Source organism: Schistocerca cancellata, chromosome 4, assembly GCF_023864275.1.
Source record: "Schistocerca cancellata isolate TAMUIC-IGC-003103 chromosome 4, iqSchCanc2.1, whole genome shotgun sequence".
NCBI classification, from domain to species: Eukaryota; Metazoa; Arthropoda; class Insecta; order Orthoptera; family Acrididae; genus Schistocerca; species Schistocerca cancellata.
In genome coordinates this window covers 755,138,299-755,156,440 of record NC_064629.1, presented here as the reverse complement: position 1 = coordinate 755,156,440, position 18,142 = coordinate 755,138,299, and the positions used below count along the sequence as shown (strand labels likewise).

At 42.7% G+C, this 18,142-nt stretch overlaps 1 protein-coding gene across 1 annotated transcript in view; it reads right to left on the bottom strand.

Moving 5' to 3' along the window:
• The window catches only part of LOC126184487 (uncharacterized), a 514,130-nt gene that overhangs the window by 247,470 nt on the left and 248,518 nt on the right, over positions 1-18,142 (bottom strand). Inside the window, exon 9 of the mRNA XM_049926880.1 lies at positions 15,120-15,389. Within this exon, the coding sequence (XP_049782837.1) occupies positions 15,120-15,389 (270 nt within the window). The remainder of the gene's footprint in view (positions 1-15,119; positions 15,390-18,142) is intronic.

Sequence of the window (18,142 nt, the reverse complement as noted above, 5' to 3'; positions counted from 1 at the left end):
ACCAAAAGGCTCAATGGCATGGGTACAGGCCCTAGATGTATATGGCTTTCGATGTTGGAAGAATTTCATGAGCAGATTTTCAGATCTAGTTCTTTTGAATAATTACGATGTCAACCTCCACTTTCGAAACAATATAATCAAGCTGCAGTCACTGGCATATAATCAATTCTCTCCACCACAATTTTCGAATGTACTGAATATTTGCCTAGTACAAGTGAGGTTACTGAGAAAGCCAGATACAATTTGAGGATCCTGCTGAATTTTGCTTTACAGTGTGTTGTCTGTCGTGTGTACTATGAGAAGAAATTTCGTTCATTATATGTGCTCGGTCTAAAAAAAAGCCTTCTGTTTTAAGCATTTCTTTACAGATTATCATTACTGTAATGATTTTGTATCATCATAATACTCATAATAATGAGTTACTTATTATTTTCAGTTCACAAAATACACGTATTTGAAACAGTTAACAAAAAAAACCATGAATTTAAAACGAAAAATAATAGTCTAAAACATAAAACAAAAAATGTAGAACAAATAATTAGAATAATAATTATTGTGTGTGTTGAAAATACTCCACTCCAGTAGCACTTTGTGTAAAGCTTATTTTCCAAAAATGGAATTTTAGAAACCAGTTTCACTACACATGGATGGATGGACGTGAAAGCTCCTTTTATTTATGTCATAACAAAAGTTTTCATTTTTCAAAATTAATGATGGTTAGGTATTTTGTCCCCCCCCCCCCCCCCCCCCCCCCCATGAACCATGGACCTTGCCGTTGGTGGGGAGGCTTGCGTACCTCAGCGATACAGATAGCCGTACCGTAGGTGCAACCACAACGGAGGGGTATCTGTTGAGACGCCAGACAAACGTGTGGTTCCTGAAGAGGGGCAGCAGCCTTTTCAGTAGTTGCAGGAGCAACAGTCTGGATGATTTACTGATCTGGCCTTGTAACACTAACAAAACGGCCTTGCTGTGCTGGTACTGCGAACGGTTGAGAGCAAGGGGAAACTACAGCCGTAATTTTTCCCGAGGGCATGCAGCTTTACTGTATGGTTAATGATGATGGCGTCCTCTTGGGTAAAATATTCCGGAGGTAAAATAGTCCCCCATTCGGATCTCCGGGCGGGGACTACTCAAGAGGACGTCGTTATCAGCAGAAAGAAAACTGGCGTTCTATGGATCGGAGCGTGGAATGTCAGATCCCTTAATCGGACAGGTAGGTTAGAAAATTTAAAAAGGGAAATGGATAGGTTAAGATATAGTGGGAATTAGTGAAGTTCGGTGGCAGGAGGAACAAGACTTTTGGTCAGGCGAATACAGGGTTATAAATACAAAGTCAAATAGGGGTACTGCCGGAGTAGGTTTAATAATAAATTAAAAAATAGGAATACGGGTAAGCTACTACAAACAGCGTAGTTAACGCATTATTGTGGCCAAGATAGACACGAAGCCCACGCCTACTACAGTAGTACAAGTTTCTATACCAACTAGCTCTGCAGATGACGAAGAAACTGAAGAAATGTATCATGAAATAAAAGAAATTATTCAGATAGTGAAGGGAGACGAAAATTTAATAGTCATGGGTGACTGGAATTCGGTAGTAGGAAAAGGGAGAGAAGGATACCTAGTAGGTGAATATGGACTGGGGGTAAGAAATGAAAGAGGAAGCCGCCTGGTAGAATTTTGCACAGAGCATAACTTAATCATAGCTAACACTTGGTTCAAGAATCATAAAAGAAGGTAGTATACATGGAAGAAGCCTGGAGATACTGACAGGTTTCGGATAGATTATATAACGGTAAGACAGAGATTTAGGAACCAGGTTTTAAATTGTAAGACATTTCCAGGGGCAGATGTGGACTCTGACCACAATCTATTGGTTATGAACTGTAGATTAAAACTGAAGAAACTGCAAAAAGGTGGGAATTTAAGGAAATGGGACCTGGATAAACTGACTAAACCAGAGGTTGTACAGAGTTTCAGGGAGAGCATAAGGGAACAACTGACAGGAATGGGGGAAAGAAATACAGTAGAAGAAGAATGGGTAGCTTTGAGGGGTGAAGTACTGAAGGCAGCAGAGGATCAAGTAGCTAAAAAGACGAGGACAAGTAGAAATCTTTGGGTAAGAAATATTGAATGTAATTGATGAAAGGAGAAAATATAAAAATGCTGTAAATGAAGCAGGCAAAAGGAATACAAACATCTCAAAAATGAGATCGACAGGAAGTGCAAAATGGCTAAGCAGGGATGGCTAGAGGACGAATGTAATGATGTAGAGGCTTATGTCACTAGGGGGTAAGACCGATACTGCCTACAGGAGACCTTTGGAGAAAAGAGAACCACTTGTATGAATATCAAGAGCTCAGATGGAAACCCAGTTTTAAGCAAAGAAGGGAAAGCAGAAAGGTGGAAGGAGTATATAGAGGGTCCATACAAGGGTGATGTAGTTGAGGACAATATTATGGAAATTGAAGAGGATGTAGATGAAGATGAAATGGGAGATATGATACTGCGTGAAGAGTTTGACAGGACACTGAAAGACCTGAGTCGAAACAAGACCCCGGGAATAGACAACATTCCATTAGAATTACTGACGGCCTTGGGAGAGCCAGTCCTGACAAAACTCTACCATCTGGTGAGCAAGATGTATGAGACAGGCGAAATACCCTCAGACTTCAAGAAGAATATAATAATTCCTATCCCAAAGAAAGCAGATGTGAAAATTACTGAACTATCAGTTTAATAAGTCACGGCTGCAAAATACTAACGCTAATTCTTTACAGACGAATGGAAAAACTGGTAGAAGCCGATCTCGGGGAAGATCAGTTTGGATTTTGTAGAAATATTGGAACACAAGAGGCAATACTGACCTTACGACTTATCTTAGAAGCTAGATTAAGGAAAGGCAAACCTACGTTTCTAGCACTTGTAGACTTAGAGAAAGCTTTTGACAATGTTGACTGGAATACTCTCTTTCAAACTCTGAAGGTGGCAGGGGTAAAATACAGGGAGCGAAAGGCTATTTACAATTTGTATAGAAACCAAATGGGAGTTATAAGAGTTGAGGGGCATCAAAGGGAAGCAGTGGTTGGGAATGGAGTGAGACAGGGTTGTAGCCACTCCCCAATGTTATTCAATCTGTATATTGAGCAAGCAGTGAAGGAAACAAAAGAAAAATTCGGAGTAGGTATTAAAATCCATGGAGAAGAAATAAAAACATTGAGGTTCGCCGATGACATTGTAATTCTGTCAGAGACAGCAAAGGACTTGGAAGAGCAGTTGAACGGAATGGATAGTGTCTTGAAAGGAGGATATAAGATGAACATCAACAAAAGCAAAACGAGGATAATGGAATGTAGTCGAATTAAGTCGGGTGATGTTGAGGGTATTAGATTAGGAAATGAGACGCTTAAAGTAGTAAAGGAGTTTTGCTATTTGGGGAGCAAAATAACTGATGATGGTCGAAGTAGAGAGGATATAAAATGTAGACTGGCAATGGCAAGGAAAGCGTTTCTGAAGAAGAGAAATTTGTTAACATCGAGTATAGATTTAAGTGTCAGGAAGTCGTTTCTGAAAGTATTTGTATGGAGTGTAGCCATGTATGGAAGTGAAACATGGACGATAAATAGTTTGGACAAGATGAGAATAGAAGCTTTCGAAATGTGATGCTACAGTAGAAAGCTGAAGATTAGATGGGTAGATCACATAACTAATGAGGAGGTATTGAATAGGATTGAGGAGAAGAGAAGTTTGTGGCACAACTTGACTAGAAGAAGGGATCGATTGGTAGGACATGTTCTGAGGCATCAAGGGATCACTAATTTAGTATTGGAGGGCAGTGTGGAGGGTAAAAATCGTAGAGGGAGACCAAGAGATGAATACACCAAGCAGATTCAGAAGGATGTAGGTTGCAGTAGGTACTTGGAGATGAAGCAGCTTGCACAGGATAGAGTAGCACGGAGTGCTGCATCAAACCAGTCTCAGGACTAAAGACTAAAACAACAACAACAGGTATTTTGCAAAATTTCAAATTATTCCAAAGGTTCCTTATATGTTTTCAGGAACATCAATTACATGTCACCTTTTATATTAAACACATTTTTTTATATTTCATGTTTCTAAGATCCTTTTAATCCTGGTATGCCAAATCATCATTCAGGGTGTGAAACTGTGAAAGCGAAACTGGGCAAAAACAAAGACTATGTATTGCATTACTTTGACCCCCCTACATACCCACCAAGTTTCGTAAGGATGGTTTATGTACACCTAGGAATGTTACCTTGTGAGATTGAAAAGGACAGTCTCTGAAATGAATAATTAATTATAATTGCGTAGGCTTCCGCGGCCGGAGTCAGTCGACATAAAAGTTTTCTGGGTTTGGTACCGAGTCATAATGTGAAACTACTGCTGCTATAGAAAAGCCAACGTTTCGGCCACGATTGCAGCGGCCTTCTTCTGGCGCTGCAATCGTGGCCGAAACGTTGGCTTTTCTATAGCAGCAGTAGTTTCACATTATGACGCGGTACCAAACCCAGATAACTTTTATGTCGAATAATTAATTAGCTGATTATGGAGAAAAGAATATGCAAAAGTGAACATGTTCAGTCTACACTGCCAGTATCGGTTAAAGCTGATTCTGTTCATGATTTTGTGTTCACTAATACAAAGGAGATATTTGAGAAATTAGACAGTATTCAGCACAAGAGCAGTGACTTTAATAGTATAGAAACTAGTCTCATTGCTGAAAATGTGAAGTAGAATTCAATTCAAACATAAAAAAGTGTGGTTGCAGCTTATGCCAGTAGTGGAAATATTGTGAAGACCACTATTTGAATGTATGTGCTTTTCGCAGTTTTGCTGCTACTGGAAAATTACATCAAGTAGCCTTTATCAAACAGTTTAATGGACTGTTAACAGAACACAGAGACGAAAGAAGGAAAATAGATTGTGCCATCAGCGAGATGGAAATGACTATCTAGCTTGAGGAATGAGAGCAGGAGATAGTTGACAGTTATATGAGAAGTTTGTCAAAATGTTCTTGGATAAATATTGGTCGAATAGTACTCAGAGTAACGCAAGAAATTGTACTTTACTGGGGAGAAGTTTGTCAAATAGCAAGTATGGTAACTACAAAGATTTTCCCAAATCTTTTTTGAAAAGAATTTATGTCTTGACAATCCATTAAGTGAAGAAGATCTAATTGGAGTAACAGTGGTCAAACTAACGACACATGTACAGGAAAAATTGGTAGCGATTCCTAGAGAGAAAACTGAAGACAGTATGTGATCTGAAGCTCTCTCAGCGTACATGCTGCTTCCCAGGTTCTCAGATATATTGCTGGATCCAGTGATAGAAGGTCCATGATATCTGCCATCATCTGATGGTGCTAATGGAATAACTTGTCTGCTGCATGCTGACGTTATTTATACCTGCTGGTCCAGCAGAGTTCAGGCCTCCCTGACCCGCCCCGCACAATGCTTGGTGGTGAGGGGGGGGGGGGGGGGGGGGAGCGTGTGGCTACAATAGTGGTGGGTGGCGGAAGAGTCTCAGTTGCCTTCCACTCTCTTTTCCTGTCGCGTTTTGCATCCGGATGCCTTCTTCTGCTTTGACTGAGCTTAGTATTAGCTCTCATACCTTGCTCAGTTGGAAGCCCATGTCCCTTTTGATTAAACTATCAGTCACACAGATTTAAATTGCTGCTTTGAAAATGCAGTCTGAAAATTTATCGGTGGTAGCCAGGACTTTCGTTTGCCGGTAATTCACTTTATGTTCATTTTCAATGCAGTGTTCTGCTACTGCAGACTGTTCTCCCAACAGCCAAGATTGTAAGTGCTGTAGAACAGGCTATCCAAAGAGTACCAGGGGAAACCCCTTGGGAAACCTATAGAATTCTCACCAACTCGGCTCTACCACAAAGCAATATCTCTATAGGAGAAAGAACAGGACTTTGTACCCTCAGAGAAGGCAAAGAAATCTTTGTCCTCCCAGCCGATAAGGGCAATGCCACAGTTTTCCTCCAGTGTAATGACTATGAGCGAAAAAAGCTAGAGATTCTGGATGATCCAACATATAAGAAAATAGCAGCATATCCAACCAAGAAAGTGCAGTGAAGCACCTCTGCTCTGTTAAAGAGTGGGTTACTCGCTGACAACGTCGTCAAATCACTTCGACAGCACAGTTCTGTACCGACCAGATTGTATGGCCTACCAGAAACCCACAAGGGAGGCACTTACCCAGTAGTGAGCAACACTGGGGCACCAACAAAACCCCTGATGAAGCATCTGGCTTGTCTGTTGGGCCCTCAAGTGTACACATCACATATGAAATTCGATGGATTTATCAGTCGGCTGAAGGAGCTAGGGTTGCAGGATTCTGACATTGTGGTCAGCTTTGATGTTGTCCCACTTTTCAGTCGAATCCCATTGGAAATTTCCATTAAACTAATCAATGAGAAGTTCAGCCCTAAGATGACACAGCTATTTAGACATGTTCTGGCATCGATCTATTTTATTTTCAGTTGGTAATACTGTGAGCAGTCTAATGACATAGCCATGGGCAGCCATTCTCGCCAGTTGCAGCAAATTTGTTCATGGAGCACTTCGACGACAGAGCAACGGAAATATGATTGTCAACGACAATTTTGTCATCTGGCCACAGGGACCCAAAAAAACTACAAAAATACTCAGAACATCTGAATTCCATCCATGACATCATTCAGTTTACCATGGAAATGGGAAAAGATGGCTAACTTCCTTTTTTTTTGAAGTCCTAGTTCAGGGGAAACCTGATGGCTCTCTTGCGCACAGTGTATACAATAAGTCGATGCACACAGATTTATATCTTGATGCCTCCGGCTGCCACCATCCGTCACAGAAGAACAGTGTGCTCAACACTTTAGTACACAGAGCGTACTCCACTTCATGCGAACAAAGTCTGACAGCAGAGCTATGGCACCTGGAATCCGTCTCCCACGAAAATGGATACAGCAACCGACAGATTCAGATAGCCCTATGACACAAGAGCCCAAAGAAAGACACGGAGGCATAAAACACGGAAGAAGAAGAGAAGAAAAACCCTTTCATGCCGTTTGTTGGCAATATATCGCTAAAAATAGGCAGACTACTGCAAAAAAAAAAAAACACATAACGCCAGTTTTCAGCCCGCCAGCCAAAAGATAAGCTTTATTAGGGACAGTGGAAGATGACTTGTGTCTCAAAATGTGAGGTGTACCAAGTTCCATGTGAATGTAGAAAAAACTTTTATTGGACAAAAGATCTGCACAATAGAAATTCGATTTAAGGAACATGAGCACCACACCCGCTTACTGAAGACCAACAGGTCTGCAATAGCAGAACACTACATCTATAGACAAAAAATAATTACCAGCCATCGAAAATCTTGGCTACTACAGATCATTTTTGGGACTGCATCTTCTCAGGAACAACTGAAAGTCGTGTTATGATAAGTTAATCAATAAGGATAAGGGGTTTCCAACTGAGCAACGCACTGGAGTCAATAACAAAATAAATCAAAGCAGAATGCGACATCTGGCTTTCCAAAACGAGCAAGTCATGGTTGGAAATAAGGTGGTTTATGTCTTCATGGTAGCAGACAATGTAATGGTAATGGTGAATAAAACATTAACAGGAGGGACGAGAGACAAGCTGAGAGAGGTAGTTCTGAGCTGGAGAACTGAAGTGGAGTTTGGATAAGGTCTGGCCAAGAACTCAAGTATTTTCAGGACCAATAGCAATTAAACAGATGGTTAGAAACGAGTTTGGAAATGTGAGGGAAACCCTTTTTGAAGAAAATCAGACCGAAAGTACAGAAGATTATCAGCCTATAACAAATGTTGGCGTTAATGATGTGGAGGCTGTAGGGCCACTGAGAAAGGAAGCAAATTATGCATCACAGCAGGCAGACTTTACGAGCAAATAATAGACAAAGAGAAAGTAACAGAGTTACCAGTACAGGGGGTTAAAGTTGTTATGTGGCATTAGAGTTAAGAGTGAAATAGTAATGTGACAAGTGTTGCTAGAAATGAAAATTCTACAGAGTATTGGAGGTTAGTGCTATGGTGGTACCAGAACTCTGTTGGTTTTATCATAGGAACAGATCTGTTATTAAACCATGCTGTTGTCATAGATTCTGAGGACACAAATATGACTGTGAAGGCGAATCGTAGGAAGAATAAGATAAAGATGGCAAATAGATTTAGTCCTCACGTAGAAGCACGGGTTAGATGGTACTTGAAAGTGATACATGAATGTTAAAGCCAAGAAGAATGAAATTACTTCACAGAAAGGAAGCAGTGGTCACAAAACTACTTTAAAAATCATACAATGAGATAAGGGCTGAAGTAATTGAGAAAAGTGGAAAAGGGTAGTTAGAGAAGTTGCTTTTGAAGTGTATGAATATGTTTTCAAACAAACTCAGCCGGATGCAAGATGACCATTTTAAGTTCAAAATCAAACTCCATCAGCTGCTTAAACTAAAACCTTATCCAATAACATTAGGAAAAAGGGATTCTGTAGAAAGGGAAATTCTAACATGATTAATTATCAAATCATTGAAAGGATGACAAGCTAATATTGTAATCCATAAGTGTATGTGACTAAAAAGGATGTCTCCGCGACGAACACGTTAGACACTAGAGATATGAATAAGACCATAGAACCTCAGAACGATCGACCAGAAGCTCTTGAAGAGTTTCTATGGAAGTTTGAGGAAGCCAGCATATTATCCCGTAGTGACCTGATAAAAGGATATTGGCAAGTTCCATTACCACTACACAGCTTTTGTTTATGGGGGTACATACCTCGAGTTCAATGTACTACAGTTTGGATAAACATCTCAGTGTATCCGTTAAGGAAATGTACTGGTAAGGCAGTAACCAGTAAAGATGAACAAGCGTCACATATCTGCTGTATGTAAGCCTGAGAAGATACTTGTATTGTATTGTATGGAACTGGGGACCTAGAAACGATGGAGAGGCTTCGTCCCCGCCGTAGCCCTCAGTGGTACACAACCCCACAACAGGCTATAAAAGTCCACTCACCCCACCGCCGCCCCACACCAAACCCAGGGTTATTGTGCGGTGCGGCCCCCCGTGGCCGTACACAGCGAGAGGTTCTACCACTTGTCTTCATGCTTGCCAAATCCTACCTCGGCCAGCAAGGTCGCCAGATTTCTCCCCAGTTGAGAACGTATGGAGCATTATGGGCAGGGCCCTACAGCCAGCTCGAGATTCTGACGATCTAATGCCGCAATTGGACAGAATTTGGCACAATATTTATCAGGAGAATATCAGCTACTCTATAAATCAATGCCAAGTCGAATAACTGCTTGTGTAAGGGCTAGAGTAGACCAATGCGTTACTGACTTACTCAATCTGTGAAGCTCTTTCTCTTGAATAAATCATAAGTCTCCCCATTAAGATAATTCCTTCGTGGTGTATAGCATGGTGTGTCGTTTCTTTCCTTTTCCCCCTTCCTTAGACTGTATTTCAAATGGCAGTCAATGAAACGAGACATCAATTTCAAGGATCCTCAGAAGGAAAGTTTTGACCTTGACGTTGTTGGGGGGTACAGTGACGTAAGTCGCCCTCACTGATGCTAAAGTAGTGGACCTTTATTTAAGTATCATAGTTTGCTTTGCTTTGTGACATTTTTCCTACATGTATTCTCCATAAAAGGCACTAAACATCTGAAAGCGAAAAATAGACTTAGGCTTCATAACACCTCTTCAAGCCTACATTATGCATAATAAGAATGTAAACTGATTCAGTACGATGTGTGTTTGCGCTGACAGTATTGACAGCGTTTGAACTCCTACTACTCAGATCCTCCTGGGGTAAGGGTTCATCCACAGCTGGCTGACCCCTCTCTGGCTGATAACACACTTCTGTGGCTGCGGTCATGGGCTGTGTTTAAGGTGGCAATTTCCTCTGTCAGCGCTGTGCAGCAGCACAGTGAGTACATGGCGTGTATTTGATGATCTTTAGGTCAATTTTGCAGGGTTTAGCTGTCAGTGCAATATGGCAATCTGTACAAAATAGTTTTTGCATCTAAAAGTCTCATCTGTAGAAAGAAAAAGGCAGACAGTGCTTCCACACTGGCAGCAACAGTAATTTGGTGGGTAAATTCAGTAAGAGTCCATCAGAATGACCCATTCATTCGCAAGACATCCTTTGTGCTGGGACATAGAAGCCTCTACATAGTGGTGAGAACGTTGTCATTTTGGAGATGTTTGTTGAAAGCATCATTTAACGATTTCCAGGAAGGGTAACACGTGATGGACAGGGTGCCATGTTAGCACTAGCAGGAGGAATGCATTCAGCGTTATTCTGGTATATCTTTGTAAACAGGTTTTGTTAGGACAAGAATTTCCATGCAGCCAAGCTGAGACCATGAAAGTTCCTACAAAAGCGACCATTAACTATTTCTGCAGCACTTTACCAATTTCCGAGAGGTCTACTTGGCTTTTATTTATGTAGCCATGTGATGTCTGTATAACATTGAGAATCTTTTAGATGGTGAGTGGCCACATGATCATTTCATGGTGATGCTTCAGCCACTCTGAGGAGGTAAACGCCTGCACGTCTAGACGCAGCTCACATGTCGTGTTAGGATTACTAGGAACAATGCGCCCTGTGCTATTCTGGGAATCATTGGAACAGATTTCTAGAGTGCGATCTGTGACATCAGTATCTACAGAAAGAGAGGTATCACGTCAGCAACAGTAAACATGCGTGCGTGGTACAGAGGTGTCTCACATATCGGACCGGCGTGAGGGCACCGCCTGGGGCGTGTGCCTTGAAGTTCTGTAGGGGGTAGTTCGCTGATACTTCGCAGTTCACGATAGTTCGAAAGTGTGTTTTACATACAATGAGTGTTTGTGCACTGCATTATTTTCGGTTGTTTAAGCACTGTGAGCATGTTTGCATAGCATTACACATGCTTTATCTTTTGACAATTTACGAGTTGTTTTCATGTCTGTTCAAAAAAATGGCTCTGAGCACTATGGGACTTAACATCTTAGGTCATCAATCCCCTAGAACTTAGAACTACTTAAACCTAACTAACCTAAGGATATCACACACATCCATGCCCAAGGCAGGATTCGAACCTGCGACCGTAGCAGTCCCGTGGTTCCGGACTGCAGCACCTAGAACCGCACGGCCACTGCGGCCAGCTTCGTGTCTGTTGCATTATTTTGTGAACAGGTGTGCAGGCTGTGAAATGCTTGATTTCGAAAGTTGACGGTTAGCAAGCGTGTTTGGAGAGCCTTTTACATGCATTATTTTGATAATTTACGAATTGTTTGCGTCTCTGCATATCGGTGTACTGCATTATTTCGGTGATTTACGAGTAGTTTGCAGTTCTCTAGAGCGTTCAATGGATTATTTCGACAGTTTACAGTTAGCAAGCATGTTTGTAGAGCATTATACATGCATTATTTTGACAATTTACGAGTTGTTTGCATGTCTGTACATCGGTGTACTGCATTATTTCGATGATTTACGAGTAGTTTGCCGGTCTGTAGACTATTTACTGAGACACCAAGTATGTCAGTGCAAGTGTTTTGTATCAGTGTAACAAATAAACTATGTGAAATCCGTCCCTAAATAAACTGTTCCAAAATAAATAAAGTACACTCCTTCCTATCTCCAGCAGCCCAGAGCAGGGTCAGTCCTTTTCCCGCCAATTTTGCCCCCAGACTGCCATCTAGGATTATGTCACAGAAGGGAAGACAGCATCCTCTGGTGGCAGTACTGTGTACTAGGTTAGTTGGGCTCCAGACCTCATGGTGGACACACTGGATGGCGCTACTGATTCAAATTATTTAAGTAAACACTGCATGCAAAATAAAAGCTTACATCCATCCCATCCAGCAGCCCAGCACAGGCTGAGTCCTTTCCCCACCAATTTCTAGGAAGAGGTGGCGGTCGGATGACATAGGTTACTGGAGGTAGCGCAAGTGACCTATTTTCCCGCCATTTTCTTAGGTTAGTGGATGTAGTCTTGGTGTGTTGCATTGTGGAGCTGGAATTTAATTTGAACTTACCGCCATTTTCTGGGGGAGGGGCAGGGAGAGAGGAGAGGAGGGGATTAGGTTAGTGGAGGTAGCCCAATTGTCCTATTTTCTCTCCAAAATTTGGACTTTCGACCGTGATGTCATTGTGACATTGCCATATCCATCGTCGCCATCATGAATAAATTTGGCAACAATGGAGAGTGGGGCCATACGAACTTTGTCCCACTACTAACGTTATTTCTTGTCCCGACGGGAAGTCTCCTACTCAAATCAACGTTTATCTGGGCTTCCCAAGGATATGTTACATGTCCTCTACCGTTCTTCATCAATACAAACGGTTTTGGAGACAATCTAAGCAGCGCTCTTGGATTTTTTTGCAGATGATGCTGCTATCTACAGTTTGATTTAACATCAAAATATTAAAATGAATTAAGAGATGATTTAGGCAAGATATGTGCATGGTGCGAAAAGTGTCAGTTGACACTCAACAATCAAAAGAATGAAGTCGTCCACATGAGTACTAAACAATTGTTTAAATTTCAGTTACACTATAAATCACCCAAATTCAAATGTTGCTGGTTCAGTTGAATTCCTCGGGACACATAGATTGTGCAGGATAGAGACTGCCTGCATTGCGTTTGTCCATCCACTTCTGGATATTGGTGGATGGTATGAGATCCTTACCAGATGCGACTTACGGAGGACATCGAAAAAATTCGAAGAAGGGAAGCTCATTTTGTATTATCGCGAAAATGGGGGGGGGGAGTGTGTCATGGATATGATACACCATTTTGGGTGACTGTGGTTAAAACGAAGTCGTTTATCGTTGCGGCGAGATCGTTTCACGAAATTTCTGCCAAAAATTGGAACAGAAGAGAATCGTGGTACAGAAGAATGTTGAGAATTAGGTGATGAATGAGAAGGTTCTTTGTATAAATGGTGAAATAACGAGCGTATGGAAAGAATGAAGTCGTCCACATGAGTAGTAAAAAAATTCCTTAAATTTCAGTTACAGTATAAATCACCCGAAATTAAATGTTGCTGATGCAACAGAATTCCTAGGGACACGTAGAACATGCAGAAAATATACTAAAGAGACTGCCTGTTTTACGTTTGTCCATCCACATCTGGGTAATGCTGGACGGTATGGGTTCCTTACCAGAAACAGTTTACGGAGGGCATCGAAAACATTCAAAGAAGGGAACTCATTTTGTCTCATCACGAAATTGTAGAGAGTGTGTCATGTATACGATACACGACTTTGGTTAGCAGTGGTTAAAAAAAAGTCGTGTCTCGTTACGACGAGATCTTTTCACGAAATTTCTATCAACAACTGGAACAGAAGATAATCGTGGCATTTAGAGGTGGTGCTACAGAAGACTGTTGAAAATTAGGTGAGGAATGAGACGGTCCTTTGTAGAAATGGTGAAGAAACGAACATATGGAAAACACTGATAAGAAGAAGGGAGAGGGTGATAGGACATATGTTAAGATATCAGGGATTAATTTCCACGGTACTAGAGGGAGCTGTATAGGATAAAAACTGTAAAGGAAGACAGAGATTGGAATACATACAACAAATAAATAAGGACATATGTTGCAAGTGCTGCTCTGAGACTCTGAAATGAAGAAATTGGCACAGGGGAAGAATTCGTGACCGGCCACAGCAAACTAGTCAGAATATTAAACTGAATAAAAAATTCCGCTCCCAATGCCAAAATATACGAGGGACACTCCAAAAGAAAAGCACACTATTTTTTTTAAATCCATTTTTTATTCTACATGTTTGAAAGTTTTACTGTGTGTAGATACATCCTTTAGGAACAATATTTTCATTTCTCCACATAATTTCCATCCCTCTCAACTGCCTTACGCCATCTTGGAACCAGCGCCTGTATACCCGCACGGTAAAATTCTGGACCAACCTGTTGGAGCCACTGTTTGGCAGCGTGCACAATGGAGTCATCATCTTCAAACCTTGTTCCACGAAGAGAGTCTTTCAGTTTCCCAAAGAGTCATATGGAGCCAGGTCAGGACTGTAAGGCAGGTGTTTCAATCTTATCCATCCGAGTTTTTGTGATCACTTCCATGGTTTTTTGACTAACATGAGGCTGTGCATTGTCGTGCAACAGCAAAACATCCTGCTTTTGCCCATGTGGTCGAACACGACTCAGTCGAGCTTGAAGTTTCTTCAGTGTCGTCACATATGCATCAGAATTTATGGTGATTCCACTTGGCATGATGTACACAAGCAAGTCATTCGGAATCGAAAAACACCGTAGCCATAACTTTTCCAGCAGAAGGTGTGGTTTTGAATTTTTTTTTTTTTCTTGGGTGAATTTGCATGATGCCACTCCATTGATTGCCTCTTCGTCTCTGGTGAAAAATGATGGAGCCATGTTTCATCACCTCTCACAATTCTTCCAAGAAATTCATCTCCACCATTCTCGTACTGTTCCAAAAGTTCGCTGCATACTGTTTTTCTTGTTTCTTTGTGAGCCACTGTCAACATCCTGGGAACCTACCTGGCACAAACCTTTTTTAACGCCAACACTTTCAGTATTCTGCAAACACTTCCTTCCCTTATCCCAACGTAGCATGACAATTCGTTCACTGTGATGCATCTGTCAGCAGTCACCAATTCGTTAACTCTCTGCACATTGTCTGGAGTGTGTGCAGTACGAAGCCTGCCGCTGCAGGACAATCCTCAATATTGCCGTGCCCGCTTCATCTCGTAACCTGTTTGTCCACCGACTAACTGTACTGCGATCGACAGCAGCATCTCCATACACCTTTTTCAACCTCTTGTGGATGTTTCCCACAGTCTCGTTTTCACAGCACAGGAATTCTATGACAGCACGTTGCTTCTGACGAACGTCAAGTGTAGCAGCCATCTTGAAGATATGCTGTGACGGCACCACTCACGGGAACAGGTTGAACTAAGATTGAAAACAAACGGGAAGGATGTATCTACACACTGTAAAACTTTCACACATGCAGAATGAAAACTGTATTTTTCCAAAAGTAGTGTGCATTTCTTTTGGAGTGACCCTCGTAGTAAGCTGACACAATCGAGAACTGACCTCTGAGGCAGATTTTCTCGAAGTAGCTCTGCCCCTCCCTGGGCGAGAGGTCGCTGCCGCGGCCCTGGGTGTTGCGGTCCAGCTTGAAGCACTTCATGGCGTTGTAGTCGAGGCTGAAGGCGGGGCAGTCGGAGCCCGCCTCGAGGCACTTGGCGCCGCACTGCAGGGTAATGCCCGGCGAGGCGGCCATGGCCAGCCCCACCTGCTGGGCGCTGCGCAGGAAGTGGCCCGTCACCTTCTCGAACGTGAACAGCCCGTCTTCACACTGGCCTGCGGCAAAGCGAGATCACCCGTTTTAGAAGGATTTTAGAAGGTAATAACCACAGTGCAACATACCGGGTGATCAAAAAGACAGTATAAATTTGAAAACTGAATAAATCACGGAGTAATGTAGATAGAGAGGTAAAAATTGACACACACGCTTGGAATGACATGGGGTTTTATTAGAACCAAAAAATACAAAAGTTCAAAAAATGTCCGACAGATGGCGCTTCATCTGACCAGAATAGCAATAATTAGCATAACAAAGTAAGACAAAGCAAAGGTGATGTTCTTCACAGGAAATGCTCAATATGTCCACCATCATTCCTCAGCAATAGCTGTAGTCGAGGAATAATGTTGTGAACAGCACCGTAAAGCATGTCCGGAGTTAGGTGAGGCATTGGCGTCGGATGTTGTCCTTCAGTATCCCTAAAGATGTCGGTCGATCACGATACACTTGCGACTTCAGGTAACCCCAAAGCCAATAATCGCACGGACTGAGGTCTGGGGACCCGGGAGGCCAAGCATGACGAAAGTGGCGGCTGAGCACACGATCTCCACCGAACGACGCGCGCAAGAGATCTTTCATGCGTCTAGCAATATGGGGTGGAGAGCCATCCTGCATAAACGTCGTACGTTCCAGCAGGTGTTTATCGGCCAGGCTGGGGATGATGCGATTTTGTAACATATCGGCGTACCTCTCACCCCTCACGGTAGCAGTTACAAAACCATAATCACCCATTTCATCGAAGAAAAAAGGCCCGATAACGGTAGATGTGGTAAATCCAACCCATACCGTGATTTTCTCGTCTTGCAGTGGAGTTTCCACGACAGTTCTAGGATTTTCGGTAGCCCAAATTCTGCAGTTGTGGGCGTTGACAGACCCTCGGAGCGTGAAATGAGCTTCGTCAGTCCACAACACGTTACTCAACCAATCGTCATCTTACGTCATCTTTTGAAACGCCCACACCGCAAATGCCCTCCGCTTCACTAAATCACCAGGTAACAGTTCATGATGCCGATGGATTTTGTACGGATAGCACCGGAGAGTACGCCAACCAAACAGTAGTGTATGGAATGCCGGTGCGACGTGCGACTGCACGAGCGCTGACTTTCCCGTGCATAGACGAACCCGCTACAGTCCCCATGTCTTCCTGAGCTGTCTCAGCAGCATTACGCCTTGTGCTCGGTCGGCCACTACGGGGTCTATCGTCTAAACAACCCGTGGCTTCGAACTTCGAAATCATTCTCGCCACAGCTGCGTTTGTCAACGGACCTTTACCCCTTCGAATCCCCTTCCTATGGCAATAGGATCGTAACGCTGAACTAGCACATTCCCAATTCTGATAATACAGCTTCACTAAAAGCGCCTTTTCAGGTAACGTCAACATGCTGCGACTGCTGGCGCATCTGATTCTCTCTCTCATTACAGCTCCTTTTATACACGATTGTCATGCCATCTGTCGGACATTTTTTGAACTTTTTTTTTTCGTTCTAATAAAACCCCATGTCATTCCAAGCATGTGTGTCAACTTTTACATCTACATTATTTCGTGGTTTATTAAGTTTTAAAATTTATACTGACTTTTTCATCACCCTGTATAATTTCCTGGTCTCGCCTATGTGCCCGAGCTAGCACGAAGGCGAGCATCTATTGGAAATACACTCAAGCGCCAAAGAAACTTGTACAGGCATGCGTATTCAAATGCAGAGATACGTAAACAGACGGAATACGACACTGCGGTCGGCAACGCCTGTATAAGACAACTGTCTGGCGCAGTTGTTAGATTGGTTTCTGCTGCTACAATGGCAGGTCATCAAGATTTGAGTGAGTTTGAACGGGGTGTTATAGTTGCTGAACGAGCGATGGGACACAGCATCTCCGAGGTAGCGATGAAGTGGGGATTTTCCCGTATGACCATTTCACGAGTGTACAGTGAATATCAGGAATCCGGTAAAACATCAAATCTCCGCCAACGCTGCGGCCGGAAAAAGACTTGCAAGAATGGGACCAATGACGACTGAAGCGAATCGTTCAACGTGACAGAAGTGCAACCCTTCCGCAAATTGCTGCAGATTTCAGTGCTGGGCCATCAACAAGTGTCAGTGTGCGAACCATTCAACGAAACATCGTCGATATGGGCTTTCGGAGCCGAAGGCTCATTCTGGTACCGTTGATGACAGCATGACACAGCCCGCATCTCGTGGTCGTGCGGTAGCGTTCTCGCTTCCCACGCCCGGGTTCCCGGGTTGGATTCCCGGCGGGGTCAGGGATTTTCTCTGCCTCGTGATGGCTGGGTGTTGTTGGCTGTCCTTAGGTTAGTTAGGTTTAAGTAGTTCTAAGTTCTAGGGGACTGATGACCATAGATGTTAAGTCCCATAGTGCTCAGAGCCAAGCATGACACAAAGCTTTACACCTCGCCTGAGCTCGTCATCACCGACATTGGACTGTTGATGATTGGAAACATGTTGCGTGGTCGGACGAACCTCGTTTCAAATTGTATCGAGCGGATGGACGTGTACGAGTATGGAGACAACTTCATGAATCCATGGACCCTGCGTTTCAGCAGGGGATTCTGCAAGCTGGAAATTTGGTAATTTGTGGTAAGTTCTATGTAGAGCATTTGGAGCACGTGAAATCGCAGCGTTTGTTGGTTTAGATGCGAGTCGTGAGTCGTGTAGGGTGGAGTTGGTGTTTAACTAAAGTCACGAGCTATTCATAATCTACAAAATTACATTATAGATACGGAAAAACTACAAGA